The following is an 11,173-nucleotide window of genomic DNA, read 5'->3' as shown; positions in this document are numbered from 1 at the left end:
GCCCAGCAGCGCCAACGCGGAGGTGGCGGCCAGCGGCGGCGCCAGGACCCAACGCCTCTTGTCCAGCGCGGGGAAGCCCTGCAACACGAAGGTGGCGTGGGACGAGTTCTCCGCCGACATCCTGCCGCAGACAACATCACAATTACTCGGGAAGACGAACCCTAACCCCAAAGTCCAGAACCTTCTGTAAGCAGCGTGGCAAGGTTTGGCCTCAGGATTTGACCGGCGTCACGCTAACCCGCAGGCAAAGCCGAGACAACACGCTAGCCGCAGCTACGGCTAGGCTAGGCTAGGCTGGCCATTTGCATCCAAAGCTGCTAGAAAAGCATTCTGCCACTTTGTTCAAAGGCTGCAAGTCAACTTTGACGATGAAGCTCATTAACAAGAAACATTTTTTTGATGTCGCTAAAACATGCTAGCAAAACGGAAGCCACTGCAAAAGCGAGCGCTCGCCGACAACTCCTACCTGCCGTCTGTCCGCACGAGTCATCCGCCACAGGAAGGAGTCTTGGCCTTATAGGCCAGCGTCAAAGGTCCGATGGGGATGAGCAGGTCCCGAATGAGGCAGCTCTCTGATTGGTCGCCAGTGGTCCGACCGAGCCAAATTAAACTCCAGGGGTCTCGTCACGCAAGCGTCGGAATGGAAATCCTCCTCGTAACAAACCTGTCATGCAACACAGTACGTGATGTTAGCTCAAGCTAATTAGCTGCAAACAAGCCGATTAACATCAAGCAAGCTAATTAGCCCAACGGGCCACTTCCTGTGAGGATGCGTTCACTGCTGCTAATGATCTGCTAGCAAGTCTTTTCCTTCGGGCTGCGCTAATTGTCTTATGCTAAGCTAACAAGATGACGCCAGAGACCAATTTCTGACTTGAAAGCAGACTTTGTCTTCCAGTTTGGAGATCAGCTCCAGGATAGCCAAAAGAAAACCATCAGACATCTTCTACGTTGTCATGTGGATGGAACGAACCACATGCTGCTTCATCAAGCTAAGCCTGGGTCCATGCTTTAAGCAACGGTGAAGGTTTCAAGTCGTCATGTCAAGGTGAGAAGAACAAGTGGCTGGTCAGGGTTAGCTTTTCAAAGTAGGGCGGGGTCGGGGCTTTCAAGTCTGGGTCAAAGGTTGAAACTAGGACGAGGTTTTCTAGTCAGGTTGAGGGTTACAAAGAAGGCTTGCGAGCCAATATTTGCAGGAGCAAGTCGTCGGCACTGAGCTTGAAAGATGTGACGGGCCGACTGCAGATGATGAATGAGGTGTTTAGAAGCAGACCAAGTAGCGGTCCCCGAGGTCCAGCCTGAGGTTCCGATGTCTGGTTGGCCTTTGGATGCTGTCATGAGCGCTGCCGAGTCGGACCCGATGCTGAACGAAGGTGATGGACTTGTTGACGTTCACTGCGTCCGCTCAGCGGCGTCCGCTCAGCGCCGTCCGCTCAGCGCCGTCCGCTCAGCGCCGTCCGCTCAGCGGCGCTCTGTCGGCCTCGGACCTTAATGGAGTCCCGAGGGTGAGCGGTCACTGGATGGCGACAACATGTTTGTCCCGCCGCCGTTCCCCAGAGAAGGAGATGGAACAACAACAACAGGACCCGGGAGACCAATCATCTTAACGACCTCTCCTCGGACCGCTTGGTGTAGACGCGCTCGTTAGCCGCTTCAAGCAAAGTTCAAGTTGGACTTTCAGTTCAGGCAAAGTTTTGGAACGTACGCAGGCAAGCCAGGCTTCGCTTTTACGTTGGGCTTTTCGTGCCAATGCTGGCTTCAAATCACTTTCACCTTTTGTTGTTTTTTCATCTACAGAGAAATTGATGATTTTCACATTTTTCAGATCCACAAACCTATCTGTGATTTTCAAGTGTTACTCGCATGTGATTTTTATGGCTTCTTCAGATTCCTACAAATCATTGTGAATTTGGACAAGAAATTTTTATTTAGTTGTAGTTATAGTTTTTTGACTCAAACTAAAATTGTAGTCATAATTTAGTCATTTGATTGTATTTTAGGTTTAATTCCACTTTGGTCGACGAAAAAATCCAAGCAATAACAACATGCTGAGCCATATCAACAATAAAACAATGTGAACTTTAGACAACCATAAATAAAAGCATCTCAGATCCAAACCATTTCTGTTTGTACACATGCTACAGAGTAGCATGCTAAGAGCTAGCGCGCTAATACAAACAATTCAATGGACTCACCAAATCCCTCTTTCTCAGTGGCGTAGTTAACAAACACATCACACGTCTGTGGTCGAGGAGGCGCCGATGAGCTGACAGACAGACCACAATAATGAAGATGAGGATGGTGATGTCATCGCTGGCGTCCCCGACATCAGCTTGACTGATCTGATCTGAATATATGACTGGATAGCCAATGGGCCAAGACTTTTGAAGCGGTCAGGCCGCCATATTGCTCCTCCCAAGAAACGCTTCTCAACATATGATCCTATACATTTACAGTAAGGAAATTGGAGTTCATTTGAAACAGTACTTGGTCGAAACAGCATGATTTATGGCGTTTTAAATTTGTTAAACGTTAACATGAGGGCTTCGGACATTTTACAACTTGCCTTAAATACATATATAAATTACATGCTTAATGATGCTCACAGGAGGAAACTTGTATGTTTTCTTAAAGAATTGTAACTGTAATTCAACAAAAGATGCCTCTGCCAAATCTAATTTTGGGGTCTAAGGAACTGAGCGACAAAAGAACAAGGGGGTCTTCAAAGCAGCACGAACCGACCACTGGTTCATTTGTTTCTTTTTTACTTATTAGAAAATAGTGACCACCCGCCACAACACCCCACCCCCGCCAGCCGGCCCTTTACTAACTGCCCACGAGCTGTATATGTCTAATGTGTACGTATGCCGTATAGTTTATACAGCAGTCTGCTGGCGAGATGGGAGGAGCAAGATGGCCGCCCTGTGGCTTCAACGGCTTGCACGACGGTCGTGTATGGGCTGTCAGGGTGTTGGACGGACTTGCGTCGACAAGCTATTTTGGTTTGCTTTTGCGTAAGCGTGATTCTTTTTGCCTTGGGATATATTTCAAGGTCTACATGAGGTCATTTCGTTATCATCGCGTCGGTGTCACACGCAAACATTCAAACATTTGCACCACATTCCAAAAGTGTTGTTCGGAAGAAAAGATTCTGCTTTATTTGAATTTGCCGGACCTTGTGGCCAACAAAAGACTTCTGCTGCCATCTGAGGATCGGGCGGGAGACCTGCTCCTGTAACTCACTTAGCTAACATGTTAGCCACATGCTAACTCCTTACCGCACTTTGAAAGGACTTCCTCCCAGCCTGCAATAAGGTGCTGGATGCTGTTCTTGCTTTGGAAGTATTTCCTGAGGTCTAGTAACTTTTATTTTGAAAGTACCTCCTGACTTTGAAAAACCCGCTCCTGTTCAGTCCTACTTAGTTAGCCAATGACAGAATGAAATGTCTAAATGCGGTCAGTCCTGCTGCTCTTGTCCTACCTCCCTGTCCTGGTGGTCAGGTTCAACCCTTCGGTCCTCGTGGTTTGACCTGATGATCTTGGTCTACCTCTCGGTCCTGTTGGTCTGGTTCTACCTACCAGTCATGCAGTCATGGTGGTCTAGTTGTACCTCTCAGTCCCGTCGGTCTGGTTCTGCTTTTCCATCCTGGTGGTCTACTTCTACTTCTCAGTCCTGCTGGTGTGGTTCTACTTGTCTGTCCCAGTGCTCTGGTTCTACCTCCCAGTCCTGGTGGTGTGTGTCTACCTCTCTGCTCTGATCTTATACCTGAGGACAAAATAAGCGAGTAGGCGCAGTGCGAAGAAGAAAATGGCAAGGACTACAAAGTCCAGGTAGAGCTCGGCGTCCATCATGTCTAACTCTTTGAGAATGGCGTCCGACTTCTGAAAGTGACAGGTCTCTTCAAGATCGCAGTGTAGGTCCTCTCGATGAAGACCGTAGATGGACAGGATCACGCCCTCAAAACCGTACCTGAAAAAACAGACGCCTGGACTCAACTTCCTGTTCAGGCAGCCGTCCGCGAACCAGAATTGAGAGGGACGTGCTTCAGCTGCTTCAGCTTCAAAATAAAAGCCTGGCGCGGCATACCTGACGTAGGAGACGTAGGACATCCACTGGAGGTACCACGGGATCGTGTCGAAGCTCACGAAGAAACCCGAAAACAGAAGAACTGGGATGGCTGTCACCGGACCCACGAATGTCGCCACCTGCGCCAAGTCCGCATCAGGAAGGCACTCTTATTTTGAAAACACTTCTTTGTAGCCTTGAAACATTTATTTTGAAAGTACTTCCTGACCTGAGGACAGTCATATTGTCAAAGTACTTCTCGAAGCGGAGACATTGGTATTTTAAAAGAACCCCCTGGCCTATAGTGACTCTTATTTTGAAAGTGACACAAAGATTCACATTTTGGCCTCACATCAAAACCTGCACTTGACTTTTATTTTGAAACTACAGTGACTCTTACTGTGAAAGTACTTCCTGGCCTGCAGAAGCTCTCATTTTGGAAGTACCTGCAAGGAAGTGGAGGCTGCTCCGATCAGGAGTCCGAGACTTTGAGCCACCAGTGAGGTCATGACCCCCAATGACAGGAAGAGGAAGTAGCGGGTGGCGTCCGCGGGCTGAGATGTCATCCAGTACACGATACTGCAGTACAACGCCGGGAAAACTACCTGTACATACACCGGCGGCATACGTACTCGTCACTACAAGGATCCACATACAAGTACAAGTAGCGGAGCCGTTACGAGTACGAGTACTCGAGTACTCGCTACTAAGTATCGGAACAGGACAAGCAGCAGCCGCAGTTCCATACATGTACAAGTTGCAGTGTCAGGAAAATTGCAAATAGCTCAAGTTGTCCCGATACGAAGGAAGCGTTCGGAAAAACAAACAAGTATCAGCACGCCGCTGCCTTGACATGCGAGCGCCTCCATTTTTCCGAGATCCCAGACGCCGATTGACGATGATTGACCTTTCGCTAGATGGCGGCGCCGCACGTCATGGCATCGGCCGGCCGCCAACCATTGGCACGGCTACCTTGCGGTGGAAGGGCCATACCAGTCGGTGGCGCTAGTGCGCCTTCAGCTGCTTTGCCAAGTTCCGATCCGCAACAACAAAAGAAAATTCATCCGGCAGGGCAAAAGTTATATGCACAGGAAAGCGATTTGTTGCCTTTGTGACAGCAGCAAAGTCGTAGCAACGGCGAGTACAAGTACACGGGTCCCACAGGACCCACGGGACCCACGGGACCCACGGGGCCCACGGGACCCACGGGGCCCACGGGACCCACGGGACCCACGGGGCCCACGGGGCCCACGGGACCCACGGGGCCTACTTGACCTGGAAGGGCACGTCGGCCGTGGTCTTGGCCAAGTAGAAGGCTTTCAGGCTGTACCAGTAGTTGAGATGTTCCCTCAAGAAGACGGCCATCTCCAGCGGAACTGCGGCAACAACATGAACATTGCTTGAGACGCGGTGGCGGTCAAAGGCCACCAAGGTCAGGACCGGCGCGGTGGCGACTGACAGGTGAGCACGGTGGGCATGAGGGCGGCGAACATCAGGAACAGCATGGAGAAGAAGAGGAAGCCCGAGTTGCTGAGGACCTTCTTGGCCTCGTTGCCGATGCCGAGGTACAGGAGCCCGATCAGGAGCCCGATGCCCACGTGCGACCACACCCGCAGGTGGGTCAGCACCTGCGCACATGAAAACACAGCGCTCCGCTCAAAAGTGCCGCCGGTAGATGAAGCCAGCACCGCTACCAGTGCAAGTGGCAGCACAAATACAAGTGCACGAGAACCAGCACAAATAACAAGCACAAATACTGGACAAGGGTCAGTACGAGAGCTTTGTTGTCTTTTGCGACCGGACTTTAGCGACCGGTCTTGGGTCCTCTCACCGAGTCCCTGAGGATGCTGAGGAAGGTTCTCCGGAACAGGATGGTGAACTGGACCAGACAGCTGGCTGAGAAGCTGTGACAGCCTTCCGACGAGCGCTCCTGAGTGAACGGCCAGATGGCGACCAATCAGTGGACGGACGGACGGAGCCGTGCGCGGATGACCTTTCTCACCTCGTCGGCCCGCTGCCACACCAGCGAGCGGAGATTGGGGTCCCCGCTGAAGTCGCCTTCCGGTTGGGCATCCTGTGCCGCTCGGACCAGGCCCCCCGTGTGGTCCCCGTACTCCCCCGAGGCCACCTCCATCACTGAGGCCGCGCCGCATCACACCGCCGTCACCAGAACAAATGAGATTGACATGATGATGATGATGATGATGATGATGAAGTACAAGTAGCAAAACGCCATATCAACATCACAATCAGTCCCGCTACCAGTAAGAATACAAATACGGGTATCGTGCGACCTTGACTTATGAGTTTGTTTTGTCTTGTGAGCAAAATTTGGAGCTTCGAGTCCATTTGGAAATAATGGTAGAAAAAAAGAGGCCACGCCCACTTCAAGTTTGCTCTCTGAACATCAAACGGAGAGAATTTTCAAACGAGCCGACCTTTTCCGAATGCTGTCCTAAAGTCCGCTTAGCCAACTGGACTCAGCATCCTTCTTCGCAAGTAGCCCAGACCTTGAAACAAGGCCGACGTGGATCTGCCTCGGACCCGTCCCGACTAATTGGGTGTCCGCTTTCAGCATGGCCGCCTGACCTGCCGCCAGCTGGGCCGAACCACAAAAGTGATTTGAGATACGAGCGCTTGGACGTGCCTTTGTGCTCACACAATGAGGTCAACGTTTTCTTATTATCGGCGGAAGTTGTTTGTCATGATCGCGTTTGATTTTTGTTACGATGATGTTGCGTCGAACACGCCGAGACGTCAAGAAATCTTTTTCCGATCGGCCGTCGGACAAACCAGCAGCGGCGACAACCTACCAAAGTCTGCCGGGTTGTGATACGTGGGGCAGTTGAGTCCCAAGTCTCCCAGGTACGGGACCAGCGCCGACACGCTTCCTCGGTAGATGCACTGACCCTGACTCAGCACGTAGAGCTGCAACACACGCACACACATCAGGCTTGATGATGATGATGTCACAGCGTGCCCATGACATCATCGTGGTCATGCGCACCTTGTCAAAGCGTTCAAAAAGTTTGGCGCTGGGTTGGTGGATGGTGCAGATGACCGTACGACCTCCGCGGGCCAGCGCCTTCAACAGCGACACCACCTGGAAGCACGAACAACTGTCCAGACCGCTGACGCATGCACGCACACACGCACACGCACACGCACACGCACACACGCACACACGCCCAAATCAGTGTTTCTGATTTGCTGACGAGAAAAAGTCCTTGAAAAATCCTCGCCGGTCATTTTTTATCCTCCCGCGATTCAAAGCAGACTTTCCATTTTTTTTTGCTACGTGAGTCTGCGGGAAAATCATCCAAAAGTCCACAACACAAGCACAATCCGCCCCAAAAAGTGAAGTTGGATCCAGCGAAGGACAACGAGTGTGCAGAAGGATTTGTGCTTGAGTCGTGCGTGTGCGCGCGCACGCGCGTACCTGGTGGGCTCATCAAAGAACATGACGGGCGGGTTGTTGACCAGCTCCAGAGCGATGGCCAATCTTTTCCTCTGCCCCCCCGACAGGTGAGAGGTCCTGGTGGAGCCGCAGTCCAGTAAACCCAAAGCCATCAGGATCTCGCACACCTGACACAACCCGGACATTTTGTCAGAACCTTCCGGAAGCTCCGACGGCGGCCGCAAACCTTCGTCACCTTCTCCTTGCGAACGTCCTCCTTCTCCTGAAGCTTCAAGTTGGCCGACACCTGCGGACGTGCGCACGTGCGGGCGTGAGTCCGGGTCAGTTTGCGCGTGTGTGTTGGTGCGGGTGCGGTACCATCATGGCCTCGTGCACGCTCAGGTGAGGCAACAACATGTCGTCCTGCATGATGTAGCAGGAAACTTTGCGGAAGGATCGCAGATCTCGCCGATGGCCGTTGATCAGGATTTGGCCCTTCATTCCCGACTCCCTGAGCACAAACACAAACCGGTTTTGCGCTCGCAGGGCAGGGAGCGCATACACACACACATCTACAAGATGGGTAGGCAACGTCATTGGGGGGTGGGATGCAAAAGCGTCCTTTGACAGATGTGGTCTGGAAGCATAAAGTCCAGTTTAGAAGCTGCCTGACACAAAAGCGTGTCCTCGATCCGTACAAGCATCCCATCTCGCACGCTTCACATCCATCCAGCCGGATCCAGGACCGGCCGGATCCAAAGACCCAAACGTCAGCTTTTGCTTTGGTCTGACCTGTAGCCCGCCAGGATGTTCATGAGGGTGGACTTCCCGGCCCCCGAGGGCCCCATGATGGCCACCAGGTCTCCGCTGGCGAACGTCCCCGAGACCCCTCGCAGCAAAGTCTTGTTACCTGAGAAGATGACAACGCGCAGACCAAAGATGACGTCTTTTTGTTCACGCAACTCGGCTCGCCTTTCTTCTTTTTGCCGTCGCATGACCGAGCGGTCCGACCACACGGAACTTTCAAGGAGAACAAGCGAAAAGTTGATGTCAAGGTTTGTTTGTGCTGACGGAGGCTGAAATTGATTTCAACACATCAAAAGATTCAAAATGGTGGCGAAACACAAAGCGTGGCGAGTGACGAGCGCCCGAACATTGGAAACGCGCTTGGGTCAGGTGACACGGCCTCAACCAATCACAGCAGGCCAAGCCACCTGCCTCCTCCTATTGATGGTGACAGCCTGTCAATCAAAAATCACCCCGATGCTAATGATGCTAATTGTTAGCATGTGGGCGCTAGCGCGTCTAATCTTGCTCATGGGCAGGTTGTAATCTGGACTGCTGCTATTTGCAGATGCGGATTAACAGATTACACACGCGCGCGCGCACACGCTTTTTGCACAGGTGATCTTTTTGTCAACATTTGTCATGTTGAAGACTCGATGGCCCTGTTGGCAAATTTGGGTCTTGCTGTTGTCCCCAAATGTGCTCTTTTGGTCTTGGTGGAGCACAAAAGTGACTTCAATCCACTTTGAAACTCGTTTCCACTTACTATGTTTGCATTCAAACCACTTTGAATACTTTCCACTTTGGAAGTCATCCTAGTGGACTCGCAGACGGATTCCATTCATTTCAAAGTACCTTCTCAACGTATTCTCAAACTGTTTGGAAACTGGTTTCAATCTAATCTCAAATTGGCTTCAATCTCATTTGAAAATAGATTGAAAAGGCAGTCAAATGCTATAAAAATGGATTCTCAAACTGGCTTGATTCTAGATTCCACGTAGGCTTCATTTCATTTTCGATGACTCTTTCAATCAGGCGGAAAACTCAAACTAGTTGAACGAGTTGGCAACTAGTTGTCATGTACTCACAAACTTGTTTCAATCTGGTATGAAAAAATCTCTCAATACATTTCAACTCGTTTAATCTCTCACACTGGTTTGAATTTACACTTGGAGCTACTTTTAAATCCGGTTTCAAATCAATTCGAATCTACTCTCAGGGATGCTTCAAGCCATTTCCAAAGTATTTATATGTTGACAAACTAGTTTGAATCCAGTTTGCAAGTCGAGGAAAAAGGATTTGTCAGTACCGCCGTTCCTCCACCAGGGTCCTTCCCTGACCGAGTAGTCCAGGTCTCGGAATTGGATGTTGACGGCTGGTCTCCGCGGCAACGACCAGAACCTCTGAGCTTCCGTCAGGCCCATGTCGGCCATCTTGGTCCGAGGACGTCCCTGCCAGGGTGGCGGCGGCGGCGGGCGGTCCGCTACGTGGTGGTCCGCCAAAACAAACGCCGACGGCGGCTCCAGCAGCAGGTCTGGAGGCCCGTTGGTGTTCTGCACACGCACGCGCGCACACACACACACACACACACACGCACACACACACACACACACACGCGCGCACACACACACACACACACACGCACGCACACACACACACACACACTGGTTGGCTGGACAGACAGCAGGACACACGCACAAGCGGGTCTCAAAAGGGTGCGAGCACAATTGCAGAGGTTTCCCACTTGGAGACAAAACAATAAAAGTCATGTTGAGGGAGCTCGTTTATGTTGAAATTGTCCACAATTTTCGTGAGCACGGACGGACTTGCGAGTTTTGTGCTTTTTCAAAAGACGACATTTGCAAATCCGCCTTTTGACTTTGGAGGACAAAGATGGACATTTTTGCCGACTGATGTTACAGAGTTTGGCGTGGTTTTTTTGGGTTCCTAATTAGCATGTGAATAACGTCCGACTGCTAATCTACTTGCCAACTGCCAAGCTGCGTCCGACCTACCATGATGATGGCGTTGGTGACGGTCGGGTTGTGAGCTGAGCAGAGCGCCGCCAAGCAGGCCATCCCGACGGCCGGCGGCCAAGCGACGACTGGTGACCGGCGGCCCCCGCCCACTTGACGCACTCCAACCGGGCCACGCCTCTCTGATGGGCGGAGCGCCGGCCCGGGCCTCGCTCTTTTTCCGTCGGAGAAGATCAGGTCAAAGGTCGGCCCGCAGCTCAGCCGGCGGCAAAGAGCAGGCTGCGAGTTGAACGTTAGGTCGTGACGTCATGCAGCGGGCGGCACGCACGCACGCACGCACGCACGCACGCACGTCAGGCCGCTGGAATCTCATCCCAAAACACTCTTCACATGGAAAAGCTTGTAGGCTGGCAGATTCAAATGGAATATATTCTAAAGAACAACACAAGCAGCACTTGCCATGCGGACTGTTAAAACGACTAAGAATAACTCCAATAATGATATATATAAAATTAAAACAAGAACGTCAAATTCTTTGCTCTTGTCTACTGTGCGTGTTGGAAGCTTTTCGACGCTTCACCTCTTCCAAACAGGGTTAGGGTCTTCACCCTAAATCACGTGGTCTCCAGGGCACTCTCATAGGGTGACGTCATCCCCGATGATTTGGCTGGCAGAAAATACAGCCTTTTTGTAGCGGCGGGATGCAGCCATCGTAAAGCACCACCAGGGGGCGCTGCAACGCCGCCTTTGGCGGACGCGTGTGCATGTTTGGATTTCATGGGCGAGCATTTTTGTGTGCGAACTTCAATTTCATTACAGTTTGGAAATGGGATGACACGTGACCTTACATGTTTAAGAATGTTCCCCCCAAGTTCATGTCTAATCATCAGTTTGCCTGTGACGCCATCTTTGAATTCAAGTGCCTTTTGCAGACAACATTGACATTTG

General features: G+C 51.3%; 1 protein-coding gene across 1 annotated transcript; it reads right to left on the bottom strand.

Annotated features, from left to right (window-relative positions):
- Positions 1 to 485: 485 nt before the first annotated feature.
- On the bottom strand, positions 486 to 11,125 carry abcg1 (ATP-binding cassette, sub-family G (WHITE), member 1). Its single transcript, XM_077565333.1, has 16 exons — positions 10,265 to 11,125; positions 9,559 to 9,802; positions 8,256 to 8,373; positions 7,842 to 7,974; positions 7,720 to 7,770; positions 7,506 to 7,651; positions 7,074 to 7,197; positions 6,880 to 6,994; positions 6,069 to 6,202; positions 5,898 to 5,996; positions 5,526 to 5,694; positions 5,342 to 5,442; positions 4,513 to 4,671; positions 4,088 to 4,206; positions 2,196 to 3,970; positions 486 to 664 (listed from the first exon to the last, which is right to left on the bottom strand). The coding sequence occupies exons 1-15, from the start codon at positions 10,325 to 10,327 to the stop codon at positions 3,742 to 3,744; spliced, it is 2,004 nt and encodes a 667-aa protein (XP_077421459.1). The 5' UTR covers positions 10,328 to 11,125; the 3' UTR covers positions 486 to 664; positions 2,196 to 3,741.
- Between the last annotated feature and the right edge of the window lie 48 nt (positions 11,126 to 11,173).

Source organism: Vanacampus margaritifer, chromosome 5, assembly GCF_051991255.1.
Source record: "Vanacampus margaritifer isolate UIUO_Vmar chromosome 5, RoL_Vmar_1.0, whole genome shotgun sequence".
Classification (NCBI taxonomy): Eukaryota; Metazoa; Chordata; class Actinopteri; order Syngnathiformes; family Syngnathidae; genus Vanacampus; species Vanacampus margaritifer.
This window is presented reverse-complemented; position numbering and strand designations above follow the sequence as displayed.

What these genes read in the sequence shown, in the direction of transcription:
- abcg1 (XM_077565333.1), bottom strand. Translation starts at nt 10,327, where the DNA reads ATGGCCTGCTTGGCGGCGCTCTGCTCAGCTCACAACCCGACCGTCACC. An exon ending in AACATCCTGGCGGGCTACAG is followed by an intron (nt 7,975 to 8,255) that starts GTCAGACCAAAG and finishes GTTTGTGCTCAG; the next exon opens with GGAGTCGGGAATGAAGGGCC. An exon ending in TCAGCATCCTCAGGGACTCG is followed by an intron (nt 5,695 to 5,897) that starts GTGAGAGGACCC and finishes TCATGTGCGCAG; the next exon opens with GTGCTGACCCACCTGCGGGT.